The 21076-nt window shown below is 34.2% G+C and overlaps 1 protein-coding gene across 2 annotated transcripts in view; it reads left to right on the top strand.

Annotated features, from left to right (window-relative positions):
- MTA1-like (metastasis associated 1-like) overlaps positions 1-21076 on the top strand; it is an 85335-nt gene that overhangs the window by 30282 nt on the left and 33977 nt on the right. For both annotated transcript variants that reach the window (XM_072522249.1, XM_072522250.1), the window contains exon 3: positions 16177-16871. In XM_072522249.1, the coding sequence (XP_072378350.1) occupies positions 16177-16871 (695 nt within the window). The remainder of the gene's footprint in view (positions 1-16176; positions 16872-21076) is intronic.

Below are 21076 nucleotides of genomic sequence, written 5' to 3'. Positions count from 1 at the left end.
TATTTTTAACCCAGCTTTCCAATACCAGGATAAACGACGATACCGAGTATAACCAAAGAGCAAATGGGCTCAGAACAGTTTTTTGATTTCAGCTGCTGTCGTATTTAATGCTTTCCCTTTTTTTGACAATGAATACATATACGTGCTTGGTCAAAAATGTTTTGTTCTTTTTTTTTATTTTCGTGATTTTGCTGTGGTTCATTCATATACAGATTCGGTAAATTTTCAACTACCGTATACGTTATTCAGTATGTGGAACAAAGAGAACACTTAATTGTTTGAGTAGAAGTGAGAGGCAGTCACCATCTCGATAGAGTAGGTATGACTTTTAAACAGTGTTGCTATTATTTCTGTTACATCTTTCCTTCTAAAATTTTAGTCCGATACATGAGTCTAAAATAATATTTAAATCCACTACAGTTCATTGTAGAATGAAAATTAATATTGTCCCAAAAAATTCAAATAAAGTAGCCACGTAATTGTTATTTTCTAATCGATTTTATCAGTTACTTAATTAGTTAACAAAGAACATTGATTTAAGTAATTTATGTGTGGCAACAAAGCATTATTCCCCTCAAAAGTTGTAAAATTTTAAGCAACGCCTTCTTTCACAGTGCGAAGCGGCATAAAAATCACCGATGACCGACAGTAATTATTGGACATTCATGGGGAGTGCAGGTCTTTGCATAAAATTATTTCGTCGCCAACTTTCCGTCGGTAAATCCAAACACTTATAGGTATTCGAGTTTTAAATGTAATTTTTGTAGATTTTTAGCTGTGGTAGCTAGGAAACAAAATAATTAACAAATATTAACTAAATATAAATATTATTTTTATAAGAAAAAAACCAACTAAAATAATTATTCTAAATAATTAAAATTAAAGGCATTTTTAAAAAATCTCTAACCAACTAAATGTTCAAACAAACCACCATTTTAAGCTAAACAAAATCCGAATCTATCAATTAAAGCAAGTCTCATTGCATTTAGCTGATTTGGTTGTACTCGACTACAAAGTTAAACAATTTTCTCTTGCAATTCTGCTAAATTGGTGGCTCGTTCGAATGCATGCCGATATAATTTTGATTTTAGCATTCCCCAGAAATAAAAATCCAAGGGTGCTAAATCTGGTGATCTAGGGGGCCATTCTATTGTTCCTCGTGTATAAATTATTCGTCCAGGAAATGTTTGGTCCAAATAATTTGTAACTTCGATTGCGTTATGTGCTGGGCAACCATCCTGTTGAAACCAAACATCATCGAAGTTGACCGCAAGGTTTCGAACTGCTGGAATAATCTGATTGCGTAATAAATCTAGATACTTTCGTCCATTCAAATTTCTCGTAATAAAAATGGACCAATTATATTATCGTTATAAATGCCAGTCCACACATTTAATTTCTTTGGGAATTGTGTTTTCACAGCATACTACAATGTTTATTGTTTATTTTCTCTAGACCAATAGCGGACGACAGATGAATTATGACGTTTATGGATTGTGAATTAAGATTCATCGGAAAACAAAACATTTTTTAAAAAGTTATTGTTTTTAAAAAGCAGCAATAAATAACTGTATTATTTCTACAATAGAATGGTTCCCATAATAGATACCATTTCACCATTTGAATCTTTTCTTCTTGAAAATACAGTAGGACCTCGATAGGTCAAACCTCAATAACTTAAAAACCTCTATAACTTCAAAAAATTATATGTTCCCTTCCCATCGGAGCCCAAAACCTCTACAACTTAAAATACACAATCTCGATAACTAAAATAAATAATATCAATATTGGCCCTCAGTAACTTAAAGAAATGTTTCCACAATCTCTATAACATAAAATTGTTTACCAATGACAGCTGAACAGCTTACTGTATCATAAGTTTTGATCACTGTTGTAGAAACATCGATTTAGGTACTGTGTGATACCTTGCTCCAAATGAGTTTAAAAAGAAAATTAACAACGCTAACATATGCTGATAAATTAAAAGCTATAGAAGCAGTGAAAATGGGTTCAAAAGAAAAGAAGTTGCGGCTCAGTTTGGAATACACGAGAATACATTATCAATCATCATGAAAAAAGAAATCGAACTATTGAAAAAACAAGAATCAGCAGACAAAAATTGCCGAATTCCCTAATTTGGAACAGTGTTTGTTTACGTGGTTAAAACAGTGTCGAAACAAAAACATCAGTGTCAGTGGACCCATACTGAAAGAAAAGGCTGCAGTGTTCGCTAATTCACTAAAAATCGATAATTTTAAAGCCAGCAATGGCTGGTTAGAGAATTTCAATAAACGAATGATTTAGCCTTAAAAAAAAATGTGCGGCGAAAGTGGGAGCGTAAGCAAATCAGTCTGCCAAGAATGGAAATCTGACTTGCATAATTTAGTAAATAATTATGATCCCAATGATGTTTTTAATGCTGATGAAACTGGTCTGTTTTTCAAATGTCTTCCCAAAAAAACATTAACATTCAAAAATGAAAAATGTCATAGCAAGGAACGACTTACGATTCTGCTTTGTGCAAATTCTACGGGCACAGAAAAACTCAAACCTTAAATTATATAGGTAAGTCAAAAAAACCTCGGTGTTTTGCAGGTTTAAAATCACTGCCTATGGATTATGAAGCTAATAAAAAAGCATGGATGAGAGCAGAACTTTTTAAAAAATGGCTGATTAATATAGATTAGCAAAGGGCAACTTGAAATAGAAAAATTATTCTGTTCATCGACAACTGAACAGCACACGGGGACATACCACCATTATTAAAGGCAATCAAAGTACAATTTCTTCCACCAAACGCAACATCACAACTTCAACCTTTGGATCAGGGTATAATTAAAAATTTTAAAACATTATACAGAAAAGAAGTTTTTAGAAGAATGATAGCTGATATGGAGCAAAATACGATTTCTTCTATCAATGTTCTTCAAGCAATGAGGATGGTGGACAAAACATGACAAAACGTAACACTCCTCACAGTGAAAAACTGCTTTAGAACCTGTGGTTTTTCTTCAGAACCTCAAGAAATCATTTTGAAGAGGAAGATAATAATGATCCTGAAGAATGGAATAACCACATGTCTGCGTTAAAGATTACTTTTGACGACTTCGTTACTTGTGATGATAAAGTAGTCACAGCAAGGACGTTAACAGAGGAAGAAATATTCGAATCAGTTAACAACTGTATTGAAAGTGATAAAGACGATGAATTTAATGACGACCACAAACTTCATCTAAGAACATATCAATCAACGAAGCAAGAGTGCTATAACGACTGTACGATCATTTATAGAGCAGTGTAGCAACATAAAAGATAACGTATTCTCTTCTCTATGTTATTGAAAATCAAATCGATTTAGAATCTATGAATTGTTTACAACAAAAGAAAATCACAGACTTTTTTTAGTAGACTATACCTTTAATTATTGCTTTAACTTTTTGTAATGTGTATAATAAATGAATGTAGTGTATAATAACTGCCTATATTTTAATGAACTTCTGACCTATATTAATCCATCACAACATAGACCATTGATAACTTAAAACCTTTATAACTTAAAATATTTGGTTTTTCCCTTGGAATTTAACTTATCGAGGTTCTACTGTATACGCTTGGCATGTTAATTATTTGTTTTCAACCTTTTACCACGACAGCTAAAAATCAAAGAAATAGACCTTACCTTATTGACCTTAAACCTGCTGTACAGATTAGCACCGCCTATTCTTTTGAGGGGAAGTCGTAGAGAGGGCAAATGGTTTATACTATTTGTCTGTCTACTAAAGTGCGTTATTTATTTAGCTCACGCTGTTGTCGTATCTCAATTTCTCAATTCAGTGTTCTTTGTTAATTAATTAAGTAATGATATAATCGTTTAAAAAATAACACTTACATGATTACTTCATGTAAGGTTTGTTGGGGCAATATTAATTTTCATTATACAATGAACTGTAGTGGATTTAAACATTATGTTACACTCATGTATCCGACTAATGTTTTAGAAGGAGTTATGTTACAGAAATTTCGCAACACTGTTTAAAAATTAGACTCGCTACTCTAATATGCGTATATTGTGTCTCACTCGTAGTCAAACAATTAAGTGTTATCTTTGTTCCACATACTGAATAACGTATACGGTAGTTGAAATCTTGCCGAATCGGTATAACAGGTTCGTTTCTTATCAAGTTTTCGTTTGGCGGCTGAATTTCCTGGTCGCTACTATCCGAATCGTCATCGCTCTCTGCCAGAATCCTAGTAGGTTCCTGAGCCTCTGTCTGCCCTGTAGGGTCAGCATCATAATCGTCGCTAAAACCTTCTACCTCTGAGTCTTCATAAGAAGTTCATCGACATATTTTTGTTTGTCCAAGAAATCTAAAATAAAAAATAAAAAAAAACACAGTTAATTCCAACCTGCACAAATGTGTAAGTAGAAATAGAAAGCTAATTTTCTAAAAAAACTATGTTAAAATTTAACAAGAAAACACTGCAATTATTTGGCTAGACTAATATTAAATGTAACACACTGGTTAAAAAAAAAACGGGTGTGGCAGTCCAGTGGGACTGCCGGTAGAAGTTATACTTCTATACACGCGTTCGCCGTTACAAATTTATATGGGAGTCAATCTGCACAATCATTACATATGTAATGTTATAGGTAAGAGAGAGCAGAAAGAGAAACAGAATTATATATATATATATAGTATATAGGTATATGGTGCATCGTTTGCTGTATATAAACAAAATTTGACCTGTAATAGGAGTATAGTAAATGAAGGATTGAATCAATATTTTGATGAAAATGTATATTTTTATTTTCATATATGTATGAAAGGAGTTGAAAGCAAAAAATTTTTTTACGCATACTCTGCAGTAAAATTCATTGTTTATTTTGTTATTAATATAAAAATACAATACAATACACTGCAGTATAATTCAATAAATTTATACAATACAAATTAAAATGGAATATTGATAAGTATTTAAAAATGACAATATACATAACTTACTTACACATATGTTTAATTTACCATGATAATATTATTAATAAAATAAAAATATTGTTTCGTGACACAACTGTCAATTTGTCTAATATCGACAGATTTCAAAATTCAAAATTTAATTGTTGTTTGTTGTGTATATAAGTACACATTTGAACTTTCTTGAGATATTTAAAGTTTTAATTTATAATTTAACATGTCTAACGAGGCTCAAGACAAATCTGAACACAATGGAAAAATAATAATAATATTAATAATTATTAAATATATTTACGAAAGGAACATTTTTATTCTCGAGAGATAAAGAGAGAGAAAATATATCTTCTGTCTCTCTCTTACCTATATCTTACGTATGTAATGATTTTGCCGATTCACTCCCGTACAAATTTCCAACGTTCAACGCGCGTATAGAAGTATAACTTCAAAAACAAGTTTTTTTAATATAAAAAACATACATTTGTGACGAAAATTTCGACCTTCCATCGTGAAGAACTAATTCATACTAATATCCCGCCAACTCAAAAGCACGTGGCCCAGACATTATTAAACGTTGCTCTGTGATACCTACACAACTATCGTCGCTCGATCGGAACGTTTAAAACTTCGCTGTACGTATACGAGGGTACGTTAAAAATACCTTACACATTGTGTAGGCACGGGTGGAAAGGGGTACTTATACCTAGTAAGTGTTTAGCCACATTGATTGTTTAATCTCAGTCAAAATTTAACCTTTATGTTTGCTTTCACTAAAGTGGTAATACTTATTCCAGGTAATATAACACTGATGATGGGCTTTTGAGTCCAAAAACGTTCTGTGATGTAGCCCGAAAGGATATCGTTAATTATATACCTTTTATAAAGAATTTTTAAATAAATCCTTTGTGATTCATGAGCCAACTACAGGAATTTCATTTTCCTTGTGGATTGTAAACTATAGGGTTGTACATTCAAAGATATGAGAAAATCTCTAATTTTCTTTTGTAGAACACCACGTATGCGAATAGTCGTCAACGATTTCTGTTAAATTTAATTTGAAAACTAGAATATATTGTTTACCTTATTATTTAAAATTAACAATTGTATTCCTTCTTTATGTACAGGGTGTCTATTTCATAGCGATATCAAAATAAAAATGGTCATAACTAGTTAAATGGTATGTATAGTAGTGCGAAACTTCATACTGTAAGAATAGAGATTATGAGAAAATATATAGGGTGTCCCATTTAAAAATTGCATGTTTTCTTTACCGCGTAGTTACTAATCACCCCGTAGAATTCAGCATATATGGAATTATCGACCAATTTCGCGCTAAAAATTCACCATGTATGTCAATTCTTTTTAGTCTATTTTATAAAGTTCTTTATTTATAAGGTTAAATACGTATAATCATTTTATCAACATAGATAACTTTCTCTTTTATAAAACTATCTTCATTAGAACAAGTCAACACAAACATCTAATAATATTTTGAGAATAAGTAGTTAAATTTTATATATAAACATTTAAACATTGTTTTACAATTACTCAGAGCCTTTAAATGTGTTTTTTTTTGCACTAATTGTAAATATGCTGATAATTTTTAATAAGCATGACTACAATAATATAAATTGGTTACAGGAAGTTTAAACAAAGAAATATCGTTTATATATCGCTTATATCAATTTAATTTTGAAAGGGAATGTTAGTTTTAAAGTACTCAGTTATGCATAACAAGTATGACGGAAAAGCATAAGATAAATACGAGTATATAGGTTGTTCATGCAAGTACTTCTATGCATAGTACTAGCAAGTACATAGTATACACACCTATATAGAACTTACTGTTATATTTGATGAATTAATTCTCATTAATTATAATAGCTCTTTTAATCGTGTTCCCTTTTCACCTTTCACGAAAGGAACTTATTGTTTCATATTATATATATACATATATATATATATATATATATATATATATATATATATATATATATATATATATATATATATATATATATATATATAAGGTTCTTGAACTCCTAAGTGGAGCATAGAGCTTCAGTGAAAACGCGCTATCTTCCAAGACTTTCCTTGGCCTCTTATCTCGTTCATGATGGATCTTCTCCAAGTTTGTACTGGGCGACCTCTTTTTCTTTTCCCTTGGGGATTCCACTCTAGGACAGTCTTTGCGATACTGGAACTATTTTTTCGGAGTGTGTGACCGATCCAACCCCACTTTCTGGAGTTAATTTCATTTTGTACCCTCTTTTGTTCGGTCAGGTGTAGCATATTGTCGTTTCTGATGATGTTAGGCCAGAATATACGAACAATTCTTCGTAGACATTTGTTAACAAAGACCTGCAGTTTGTCTGTGAGGGTGTTTGTCACTTCCAGGTTTCACATCCGTAGAGTAGAACAGACATGACATTTGATCGGAATATTCGGATCTTTGTCCTTGTAGTATACTCGCCAGATCTCCAAACAGGGTTGAGCGTGCTGAAAGCTTGTTGGGCTTTTCGTATCCTCATACGAATATCGTCTTCTGTACCTCCGTTTTCTGTTATGACACTTCCAAGATACGTAAAGTTTTCCACATTTTCAATCTGCATATTGTCGATAGTAAATAGCGTGTTGTTCCTTGCATTTATTCTCATGGACTTGGTTTTACTAATATTGATTTTCAAACCTATTTTATTGGCTTCAGTGGAAAGTGTTTCCAATTGGTAAGCCAGATCTTGGAACCTTTGACCTAATAGACAGATATCGTCCGCGTATTCTAGATCGCTTAGGCGTGTGGTTAACGTCCATTTCATATTATAGTACATTTGAAAATGATCGATAGCACAAATTTTATAGTAAAGGTCTAAATACAGTGTTGCTCTATTGCAGAAAAACGTAATAATTGATACCTTCTTATCGTAATTTTCACTCGACTTTAATATGACCGGTGTTCTCGAATTGAGGATCGCTACCTGAACAGCCAAAATAAGTGCACCGAATTACGAACCAAACGAGATTTTAATGAGTAAGGAAATATTTAATAATAAAATATTATTATAGATTTAGTTTGTTTTGAGCTGTCTTGAAAGGTAGTCAAAATGAGTGAAATTAAAATGATCTTAAATGAAACTCGTTACTTGTGTTGGATGATTATAAGTATCCTGAAAAAAAAGTGCTTAAAAGTGGTGAAAGGTTTTGGACATGTACGGTAAATAAATGTAACGCACAATTGTTTACGCTAGTTTAGGTTAGGTTAGATTAGGTTGGGTTAGGTTAGGTTAGGAATAAGGGAAAACAGTGATGCTATGAATTTTTTGACAAGAAAAGATATTACCTACGTAAGAAATAATATGTATTTCAACCTGTATTTCCGATGCGAAAGTGTAAATATTAAATGTAAATATGTGTACCTCTTTTATTTTTATAAATATCAAATGTAAAGATGTGTAACGCTTTTATGTTTAAAATATTGTTTCTTAAATAGGCAATAAATATCTACGATTATTGGAATTCGTGCGATTTTTTTCAGGTATAAAAGTAAACCCTTACTTAAAATTTCATTTTGGTCCTCAATTCGTGCAAATGAGGAAACCCTAAGGGATTCGATGTAAGAGCTACTCATCTAAACAAATTTTTGTAATACAAGAGAATCTTATGTTTTAATGGTAAACTATTGATTTCCCCGGTATGACTCAAATCTCTTATGCATTCTATCAAATACCACCTGTGGAGGCGCCCGATACGGGACCACAAACCCTAAATCCATATATTCAAACACACAAATTTAATAATGTTTTTCTCTTTGGATGCCTCAATTGTTCAATATTTATATATAACATTACTTTTCGGAACATTCCCTTCCGGCTGTCGTTACAAATTTTACCAAGAAAACTTGCACTAAAATCTACATTATTAGCATACTTTATCTCTACTTTGTTTACCTTTCCTGATATTATTTTTCAGATAGTATCGAATTCGTTGACAAAACTATATAATAATATATTATATAAAATTACATTACGATATTTTCATACAATTTTGATTGTGCAGGTACCCTATATGTTTATTTTAAATAGTTTCTTTTAGAACGGTGCCTGTTTCTATGTAAACCACGGCCTAAAAATAGAATAAACAACATGGGAAATCAGCATTTCTGTCGAATTTTAAAGGAGTCGATTAATTATTTCGGACGATAATGTATTCAAAATTAGAACGGACGGTCATGGGAGGGAAATATCTTGATACTTAAACTGTTGTCCTAGTTTTTTCTTACATATTTTATAATGATCTGAGCATGAAACAAAACATGAAAATAGGATCCCTTAAAATGACCGTATTTTAAATAGACAAAGAGAAAACGAAAAGCATATATGTATTGCGATTAGAAAATAGAAAAAGTTATATTCTAGATTCCACACATATATTTAAAATTTATCTTTTTTTGAGAATTTAGTATCATTAATAAATATCTGTTATCTCGATATTAAAAAAATCGAATGGGCAGAGAACGAGAATTGCTGCCAATAATAAAAAGACGAAAAACTGCTTATCTGGGCCATATATTTCGAAATTCCAAGTACCAGTTCTTAAAGCTTATTATGGAAGGGAAGATAGAAGGAAAACGGGGCACTAATTGGATAGGGCACCATAAGAAGAAGAATAAATATCTCAAATGTGTATTTAAAGATGAGATGACTAATCTAAATACATGATCCACACGAAATTTGTCAGTCTCTTCCACACCTCTCGTAACATGAGGTATACATATCCCCCACAATCTTCACACACTCACCAGGGACTCCTTTCTTTTTAAGGGTCCATCACAGAACCTCTTGAGGAATTATACAACATGCTCTTTCAAAACAATGAATACCATATAAAGGTTTTTCTTTTTTATTTATATTTATTCCTATACTTTGCCCTGCCTTAAGCAGCTTGCAATAAGCTGCTTAAGGGGCGCTTTCGGCTTCTTTACGGATCCGTCTATCACGCTCTCTCATATTTTCATGGTGTGACCTAAGTAGTTTTATAGCGTTGTAGATTGTGCATTGTTAAACATATCCTTCGTTTTTGTAATCGGGTACACTGCTTTTTGCAGTGTACTTCCATAATCAACTTGTTCCTGTCCATTCTAGCGCTATCCACACCTATCTACTCATAACTCCTTAAGGAACTTAATTCCTATAGAAAAGTGGGAAAATCACTATAAAAATTTACTCCAAGAGTCCAGATTGGAATATATGGGAGAGGGATATATATATATATATATATATATATATATATATATATATATATATATATATAGAGCTGTAGAGTTACTTAAAGCAGGAGGTCCACTCCTAATAGAACGAATAACTTTTCTAATGAATCAATGCTGCCAACAAATTAAAGTACCATCTGAATGGAAAACCGCTCACCAAGTGTCCATCTTTAAAAAGGGTAATCGAAAAGATTCTAACTGCTACAGAGGATTAAGTGTCCTACCTACTTTCAGGAGATTGTTTGGAAAGATAATAAATGGAAAATACAAGATAATGTAGGACATCTAATTAGCGAAGACCAAAGTGGATTTACGCCTGCTAGATCTTGCACTGATAACTTGTTTTTACTCCAAAAATTAATAGAAAAAAGAACAGCGGTTGCCACCGAAGTACATCTAGCCTTCATCGACCTAGAAAAGACGTATGATACAGTTCCAAGACTTAAATTGCGGCAAGCTTTACAACAACTCGGCATTAGTCCATACCTTTTATAAATAGTCACAGAAGTATACATTGATAACACTACTTTCCTAAAAATCGGAATTAGACTATCAGAGTCAATAAAAGTAACTTAAGGACTAAGACAAGGATGCAGTATGTCACTCTTACTGTTTAATTTATATACTGAGACAGCCCTCCAAAATTGGAAAAACGACTGCCAGGGAATGGGAATCCCCATAGGAAATGACGTACTGTTCTCCCTGAACTTTGCGGATGACCAAGTCATCCTAGCTCAAGATTCTTATGATCTAGAATTTACGATAAAGCGTCTATACAGAGAATATGTAAAATGGGGGTTACAAGTCAGCATGAAGATAACAAAATATTTAGTTATCAATTCAGATGCAAGGTTTGAAGTGTTGATAGACAAGGACGTGGAAATCAAACAAGTAGAAAAATTTAAATATTTAAGTGCACTCATTGATAAGAACGACGAGGGAGAAACCGAAATTAAACACCGAATTAATCAGGGACCTAAAATTGTAGGATGTCTGAACTCCTTATGGTGGGATCGCAACATTTCCAAAAGGAATAAAAAAACAATAGGGCAAACCGTGGTTGAATCAGTTCTTTGTTATGGCTCTGAAGTATGGACAATTAATGCAGACCTGAAGAGAAGATTCTTGGCAGTTGAAATGGATTATTTGAGAAGAAGTGCTAGAACATCAAGGCTGGAAAGGAAGACCAACGAATCTATAAGAAATAACATGAATGCTACAGAAACGGTCATTGACAGAATAGAAAAAAGAGGTTTAAAATGGTTGACACCTATTGACGGTCCACCTTCACGGATGGAAGCCTCCTGGAAGAAGAAAAAGAGGTAGACCTCGACGCTCATGGAATGAAGGAATTAGAAGAGGGATGAAATCAAGAGGTTTGGAGGAGGAGCATGCCTTGGACCGGGAGGATTGGCAGAGGAGAACGGGAATACGGCGGTAGCCGTCTCCAAAATGTATTTACAAGTTGGATACTGTAATATATATAGTTTGTTATTTTGGTGAACATAGTCGTTACTGTCTCACTGTCTCAGCTTGCTCTCTTGGCTGGCAGCATCTAATGCATTTGGTAATCTGTTGTTGATGATCTTTGTGAATCCCTTGTATATGATTGGTAGTAGACTTATAGGTCTGTAGTTTTTAATATCCTGTTTTCTACCTTTCTTAGATTTTTTTAATATATATATATATATATATATATATATATATATATATATATATTTATATATATATATATATATATTTATATATATATATATATATATATATATATATATATATATATATATATATATATATATATATTATTTTTGTTAAATGTTGCTTTTTTACAATAGTGTATACTGAAAAACTGGATGTTTCGATTTACTATTGATATTTTTTGTACAATCATAAGGTATGTCTTATATATGAGACCACTCTCTGTTACGACCTCCCACACAGTGACATAAAGTTAAATGTTTATTTCTAGCACAAGTTCTCGTAACAGTGACAATTATTTTTAATTTGCATCTGATACATTTTTGCCATCAATTTTTTAAGCCTTTTAAACTCACGGCTTGTACTGTAATCATAAATATTTCTTTTTTTACTGTATCATATTTCAAATTCTATATATTTGTTTGTAATATTTTTGGCAAAAGGTTTATCGTCTCTTTTGTTTTTACTATTTACTAACAAAGAAAGTGAACACTCAAATTTGCTGGACTTAAGAACTCTCTCAACCGCGCAAATTCATCCTTTATACTTGAGCGATGATTGTAAGTGAGAAACAAATTGATAAAAATAGGTATTCCTCCTTGTTGATTGTGTATTTTACAATTTGTATTTGGATAATAATTTTATTTGATATGCTGTATTGTTACCAACGAATGAACATGAACAACAGCTACAAGTACTGGGCACTCTAAAAGCAGCACAGCAAGAGATGGGGACTTGCGGCTCTGTATCACTCACTCCACAGATTTCTACGACGAGCGTGATCGGTTAAATAACCAAAATATAGAAGTAGAGAGAAAACCGATAGTGTGGATAGGTGTGAGGTACAAATGGTACTCAGTCACGGCTACGGCTACCCGAGAAATGTCTACCGGCAAGGCGAGAGGTTCGTCTTATGGTGGGGGTAAGTAGGAAGAAAGTTTGGATGACAGTGTAAGATGTTAGCAAAGGGGAAAATACTCAAGAATTCGACACCCAAAAATAGAATGAAAATACTTATTTGCAAGCAAGTGGATTTAAGTTTAACTATCTCAAATAGGTCAAATTTTTTTCCGTTGAAACAATAATATTGGATTTTTATGCCATATTTTGAAGTAATTAAAAAGTATTTTCTTGTCGCTGTTTTTTAGAGTTATATTTCTCTTTTGTTACTTTGTTTTAAGTTTAATTGATATATGCTTTATAAAATATGTCGCACATCCATAGCGGTTTGTGCTAGTTATTCTATTTATTTTCCTCTACTCCGGAATTTACTACAATTCTTTTTGACACCTAACACCTGTAAAATTTAAACCATTGATATTCAGCCAACCTATCATCAATCATGCTTCTACAAGGACATCTACCTAGTTATTACGGATCACCGTGTATTAATTCTAAAAAGAAACATATATCTGGTAGACGTTGACCTGCATTTTGTATCAGGAAACTGAACACGTTAGTAAATTATGCATACCGATAATAATAATCAGTTTTTTGTTAGATAAACAGAAGTTGAACAATAGTAGTAGGTGCCATTATTTAGAATATTTTAAACCACGTGTTTTTTACGGTCGTCGCGGAAAGATGTTAAATAAGGCGTTGGCGGTTATATGTAAGAGCCATTTAAAATCGAATTACATAGTATTTTACTATTTTTGTTGGGAATAAGCCACAATTTTGCTTGAAAATAAGTTTATTTGACGTTGTGATTTCCACTACGGAAATCTCTCTCCAAATACAAAACATGTGAAATACAAGAAGATAAATAAAGAGTAGGATCTGTTTTGAGGTGCTTTTGAGAGGTGGCATTCTAATTTTACTAGAAAAAGTTGACTTCAATAATAATAATTGACTTCTCAAATAGGTCGGGAATGTAATAAAAAAAATTAAATATTTAAAAATGACTAAAAACATCGTTTTTTCTACTTTCCTTACTTATTATAACTTTAACAATTGAATTTCCTGTAAGATACAACTTGCTTGAATATATTACCTTTGCTTCAAAATAGCAATAAATAAAAAATGGGGGGAAACAAGCCTTTTTTTATTAAACGTCTTTCAACCACTTAGATTGCACTTAGGACCTTCATAAGTCGCTTAGAAAATCTTTAGAATATAATAACAGTCCAGCAAATTTCATTACAATCGGGTCAATAGATTTCGCATAATTTTGTAATCTAAATTTAAAAAAAATTGGAAATTCTTTAACATATAAATGTTTACCGATTTTTTTACATATAAAAGAGCACCACCTATCCAACGCACTTTATAGAATTGAAATCAGATTCTTTGGGCGGCATTTGGCGACAAAAACAAAAGAATATCTTGGTAACTAACTATTATACACAAAAGGCCGCACTCGTTTCCACAAACAACCCCAATTTCAACGAAAGATCCAAAAGGGAAGTCGAACGGAGAGTGGAAGATTTATTCTACTACCCTCAGGCTCACATGGAGCCACATCCTCATCCGATGATGGCCCCTGTGACTGAGGACACCGTCAGGCGGATGTGTAACCAAGGTAAAATACAGCTCCTGGCCCTGATGGCATTCACAGAACATGCCTCAAAAATCTTCCAGAGAATATAATCCCGGTCCTCACCAATATAAATGATACATGTCTCATGCTGAGCTACTTTCCAATCTCATGGAAGGTGGTCAGCACAGTCATGATTTCCAAACAACAGAATGAAATACAGTCATGATTTGGATATACGGCTGGACATTCCATACAAAATGCATTGATTGCCAAGCAACTTTCATTTCACAATCAATTAACGAAAAAGACACGTCATAGGCATTTTCCTAGACGTCCAGAAAGCATTGGACCAGGTCTGGCACACAGGCCTGATGGAAAAACTCCACCTTCCTGGACTGCCCACAACTTTCGTTAAATTAATAAATTCCTATCTCTCCAATCGGACTATCCGGATCAAATTGACAATACATTATCCTCACCATTCACTCCACAAGTACCCCAGGAGTACGCCAGGGCTCAATTCTTGCTCTTAAACTTAAATAAACGGTCGCGCGTATTTACCACATATGATAGAGGTTATAACTACTTAAATGCACTGACCTCAAGCGACAAAATTTGACAACGGATTAGCATTACTCTTCTTCTTCTTAGCCTTCTGTCGTCCATGTTTAGACATATGCCTCTCCCAACTCCTTCCATCGGTCTCTATCCTGAGCAACATATTTCCAATTTGTTCCGGCTATTCTTTTAATGTCATCAACCCATCTCATCTGTGGTCTTCCTCTTGGTCATTTAGTTTCGTAAGGTCTCCAATGTTGTATTGTAGTATTCCAACGTTGGGCTTTTTGTCTATCAGTGTGGCCCGCGAAGCTCCATTTAAGTTTGGCAATTTTTGTTGCTATGTCCTCGACTTTGTTTTGGATCTTACCCAGTCGTTTCTCTTTTTATCTGACAGTCGTATACCTAACATTGCTCTTTCCATTGTTCTTTCTGTTGTGGCTAATTTATTCATGTTTGCCTTGGTTAGGGTCCAGGTTTGACATCCATATGTCATGATAGGAAGGATGCATTGGTTGAACACTTTGCTTCTCAAGTATTGGGGTATTTTGCGGTTCTTAAGTATCCAACTAAGTTTTCCAAATCCTGCCCATGCTAGTCTTGCTCTTCTAGTAATTTCCGCACTTTGGTTCTCTTTGTCAAGTCTCAGGATTTGGCCTAGGTTAATATATTCCTGGATTTGTTCTATCTCACTGCCATTTATAGCTATACGTCTGGGGTCATCTGTATTTCTCATTATTTTTGTTTTTTTCATATTCATTTTTAGGCCGACGTATTGGGAGCTGGCTGCTAGTTCCCCCATCATAATTTGCAGTTCCTCGAATGTGCTCGCTATAATCGCTATGTCGTCTGCGAATCTGAGGTGGTTTAACTTGTTGCCATTAACGTTAATGCCATAGGTTCACCAATTTGTAGTTTTGAAGACGTCTTCTAGGGCTAGGTTGAAAAGCTTTGGCGATATTACGTCTCCTTGTCTCACTCCTCTCTTAATGGGGATGGGATTTGTATTTTCGTCTAGTTGTAAAACTTAGCATTACTAAAACAGACAAATAGATAAAAGCACGAGCCCCACTCCCTCAAATTTACATAAGGAGGGTTGGAATGTAGGCGTCGAAAAGGATGAAGATGTAGGTAGTTATCGAAAAGTTAAATATACCAAATTACATTGTTGTTAAATTTTTTAATATATATTTCATTTCTTTTTTCAGGTGCCTTAGACGAATCTGGAGAAAGTCCCATTCCCGAAATGGGTGGTCGCGCCAGCGAGCTGCTCAGTCCGAAGCAGAGGCACCAGATGAAACATCGAGAGCTCTTCCTTTCTCGTCAAGTGGAAACCTTACCCGCTACGCATATTCGCGGCAAGTGTTCCGTTACTCTATTCAACGAAACCGAAGCTCTGGCATCTTATCTCAACAAAGATGACATGTTCTTCTACTGCCTTGTGTTCGATCCTACGCAAAAAACCCTGTTAGCCGACAAAGGCGAGATCAGAGTCGGCTCCCGGTACCAGTGCGACGTTCCTCCTATGTTTAAGGAGACGGAAGAGGATGATCGTAATCTAACCGAACTAGAAACTCTTATTTGGACACCCGATCATAACCTCAGTGATAGACAAATAGATCAATTTCTGGTAGTGTCGAGATCCGTAGGTACGTTCGCAAGGGCTTTGGATTGTAGTTCGAGCGTTAAACAACCGTCTTTACATATGTCGGCCGCCGCGGCGAGTCGGGACATAACCTTGTTTCACGCTATGGATACGTTACATCGGCACACCTATAATTTATCAAGTGCGTTGTGTTCGTTGGTGCCCTCCAGCGGGCCGGTGCTTTGTAGAGACGAGATGGAGGAATGGAGCGCCTCGGAAGCCAACCTCTTCGAAGAGGCATTAGATAAATATGGGAAGGTAAATTTCGAAAATATTTTCCATAGTTTTTAAGTTTTATATATTCAAATTCTCAAAATTTAGATTATTTATGTTTTTTATAATAAAAAATATTATATATTAATTATATCAAAAATATTTCTCACCAAGCTGCAGATTGCAAATTAATGCAAACAAGTAGTCATTCCTCTATTTTTACTATTTATCCCGGATCAAAATTATGATAATCCGTGGTATCTAAGAAAATAAATAAAAACCTAGTTTAATAGAGGAACTTACACTCTTTTTTTTTTTGGAGTTACCTAGTGGAGACCGGAATTTGTTGACTTATTTTTTCAATAATTAATTTTTACTAATTTATTTTTTTCATACTGTTAAATTCAAGTATGTCAGCTAGTATATTCCTTCAGGTATTGTACATACCTACATTTTCAATTTATTCGAGTTCTCCGTAGAAAGAAGTTTTCAAATTTCGACTGCCTTGCAAAATAAGTCAAGTAGCCCCGGTTGACACAATTCAAAAACAAATGCAATTTCAATTTTTGATGTTTATTTTGACCATTGACGTTAAGAAAATCTAACAATTAAAATCGAAACTCACAAATCATCATCTGAATCAAAATTGCTGCACATAAAAAAAAGGGATATTACTTTTGTTGGGGCATTTGATGTGAGCCCATCTGCTTCAATGGGGGCATTGCAACCAGTCAATCACCTCTAGTGCTATTTTGATAGGGTTCTTCACATACTAAGCACTCAGTTTCACCCTCAGATTCCGAGGATGTAGGGTCATGATGAGCTGCAGCGTAGATGGAATCAGGCTTTCTTCTTGGAAAAGAACTGTTCGACCGTCTTTAATTTTCGTGTTTTTGATGTCTTTCTTTTGGTTGCATGTTTTTCTGTTATGTAAACCTTTCTTTTCTTTCGCATTCTGCTTTTATTTCGTGAGAGTGTCTTTCACCGAAGTATCGGTTAAAATAGCAATTTGTCTCTTCTTCCGTGATTTTCTCGAATTTCGTCGAAGACCTGCTTTTGAAAGCGGCCTTACTTCTGCAGGAGAAAGAAATATTGAACTTACAGGTTCTATTTTTGTCGATGCGACTGTATTTACAGACAAAATTGTCGTTGACATTTGGGAAGTGTTCAAGAATTTTCGGTGAATTTTCCATGATCTTAGCTTGCTCCACTGCTGAAATGTTTCTGATGTTTTCGGTAGCGTTTCCTTTTTCATTTTCTGGTGTATGCCTGTCTGTCACATATGATGGAAAAAAGTCACTCTCTCTGCAGATACCCTCATTCATAGGATATATCCCTGTTTTACTGAACCCAGCAATTATATTGGTTGGCATAGCAGCTAGTGGCAGACTCATTTTACAATGCAAGGAACATCATATATGGAAAATGCCTTACCTGGATTGTTCACCATCCAGTTATTCATAGCTGAATTGCAGCATTTTTTAGGGGTTCGTAAATACTCCTATCTAGAGGCTGTAATTTATGCGAGCAGTGCGGAGGAAAAGATAAAACTGTTACTGTTTTCCTTACAAGGTTGTCGAGCAGCAAAAGTATAGGGCGCTCCTTAGAACATCTTGTGCGAAACAGAAAATGCTTGACAAATTTCACAAAATATTGTTCTTTTATCCATCCTGATGGATTTGCACCTCCTAGTCTTCCGACAGGTGCAGCTTTAATAAAGCGGCCCCTGTAGTTTACCCTCGGGAAAATGAAGAACGGAGGAACAGTATTACCACTTTGCTGAAATTGCAACAGTGAGGGTTACAACGATTCCTCTTTCTGTGGAAGTGAGTTTGCATATTTGCTTGAAGCCACGTCGTGGTCGTATCGCGACCAAAATAGCGATATTGTAAAATAGAGGCTCAAGAGTTGGCAGTTCAGATATGGTGCCTACAGGCGACATCTGTTACACATTAGAGGAACTAGAGTCAATTAGTCAACTAACCCCTTTAGTCAACTGGTCTCGGTCTCCCCAACTATGTAGTGTTTTATTCGTATATCATTTCATCGAATGAAAATTCGTCAGGAGTACAATTTAGATGAAGGAGTTGAAACATCGTGGGTCGCTATTTGTAGTGCTAGAATAGAAAAACAAAACAAGGATATACAGGACAACTCATTTAGAATGTGACGTAAATAACTGAATATTAAAGAGGAGAGCTGTTTGTCTTAAGGCTGTTTTATCGGTGCCCCAAAACCTAGGGACAGTGTTTTCTCTGTTATTTACTGACAAAATGTCTCGAAATTTGGACACATTATTCGAAATTATGTTGCCTTTAAACTGATGGTTTTACTTTTTTATTTTTTTGAAACTTCTGTTGAAAAATTGGAATATACTGTTTAACGTTCTATTATAACCAAACTTTTTACGCCCATCACTCGAAAGAGTTTTTTTTTCTGTAATCGTTGATTTTTGTTTCACCTTTCTGTGTCCAGTAATAGTCGAGAAAAGCGTGTTATAATTTTAAAGAAAATTGCTAAAAAATACTGAAATCTAATAGTGAAACGTGTTACTCATCATTGGGCTTAGTTTCATCGTTATCGCCTTCGTGACGTCAAATCTCATGAACGTACGGTCAGTTAGTTAGTGTTAAAACTAATTTGAATGGAGAATAATGTATTTGTTGTCATTAAACTACCCGTCGGCCGGCGGCACTGAGTAAAGATGGTCTCGCGTAAGCAGTGTAGAAAAGTAAGTGATACGCCCATTTCAAATCGCAGTGTACTTGAACTGCTAAAACAGCCTTAAGTTGCTCATTCAGAATTATATCTGTATTATTTAATTTATTAATTTCTATAGATTGTAACAAAGATAGCTTTAGGTCAATATTTTGAATGCGGAGAATTTGAAATTGGTCGTTTAAAGGTTGATTATGATCTAAAAGATGAAGTGCGTACGTAGGAGCATTCAAGAACCCAGTCAATTTTGGAGCACTGTGAAATCCAGAAAAATTAATGAAATTTAAACAAATTTGATGTCTTTTTTTTATAAAATTACCGCAAAAAAGTTATAAGTCCCAAAAGAAAATTTTTTCCAAAATTTTTAGTTATTTTTATTTATAACTTATTTATTTTCCATTTTATGATAAAAAGTAATAGCATTAAAGTTGTAGACAATTTAATTTGTTTCTGTAGGGTTGCTAGTTTAGGAGATGCAGCGCGAAAACTCTTTGCAAGGGGGGACAAGGGTGGCGACGCCACAAACTTGAACTTAAGCTTATTCTTACTTTCCCAACATCTCAAAAGAATAAAATTACGTCCTCTAAGAGCAGGTTAAACCCTAAAAAATGTAACATTTGAATAGTTAAAAATTTACGGCATTGTTTTTGTTTATTTGTCTACTTTTAAATAGACACCGGAAGAGAAAGAACAAAAATAATAAAAATAAAAAAATGGAGACAAGAAGATGCGCTCTCAACGGTACTATCAAAGATTCTCCCTGCTACTGGTACCAATATTTTTGTACGGCATTAGGTGGAGGCATCATTATTTTTGTATTACCTAGCTAAGTTATAAATGCTGTACAAAAATGTTTGACAAAAATACCCCCTCCCCTTGAGTAGTAAGTTTACCTTACCTGTGTAGTCACCTGTGCCGATAAACACTGATGGCATAGTTTCTAAAGTTGTTATTACATGTTATAGTAATGATTTATGTTTCATGCTGGGTCAAATTACCCTTAAAAGTGTCCCATGGGCTTGTAGTCTCTTATATCGCATTATTGACTTCTTCTGCAGCGCAGAAATATAAGGTGTGCAGTCTCTATTCTATTTATAAACTTTTCTAGATTAAGCAGGGGTTTTATTCGCACCTTCGAGCGATTTATCACCTGCCTGTGACTGAGAGCCATTTCTTTTTTTTTTACAGTAAAATAGTTCACAGTAATCTATAATAAAAGTCATCATCATCATCATCCAGCCTTCATTTATCACGTCCACTGCTGGACATAGGCCTCCCTCCATTCTTTACGATTTTGTGCTCTTTGTTGCCAATTTTTGATGATACGCCTGATGTCGTCAGCCCAACGTATAGGTGGTCTTCCTCTACTACGTTTGTCTCCTCTTGGCCTTCTTCTACATTCTCGCTACATGGCTTGCCCAGTTCCATTTCATTTCCGCTATGCGTTCCACAACATCAGCAATACTCGTCCTTCGCAGATCTTGGTTTTTTATTCGGTCCCGCAACGTCACCGTTCCATTCGTCTCTGTACC

This window comes from Diabrotica undecimpunctata, chromosome 2 (assembly GCF_040954645.1).
Source record: "Diabrotica undecimpunctata isolate CICGRU chromosome 2, icDiaUnde3, whole genome shotgun sequence".
Classification (NCBI taxonomy): domain Eukaryota; kingdom Metazoa; phylum Arthropoda; class Insecta; order Coleoptera; family Chrysomelidae; genus Diabrotica; species Diabrotica undecimpunctata.
This window is presented reverse-complemented; position numbering and strand designations above follow the sequence as displayed.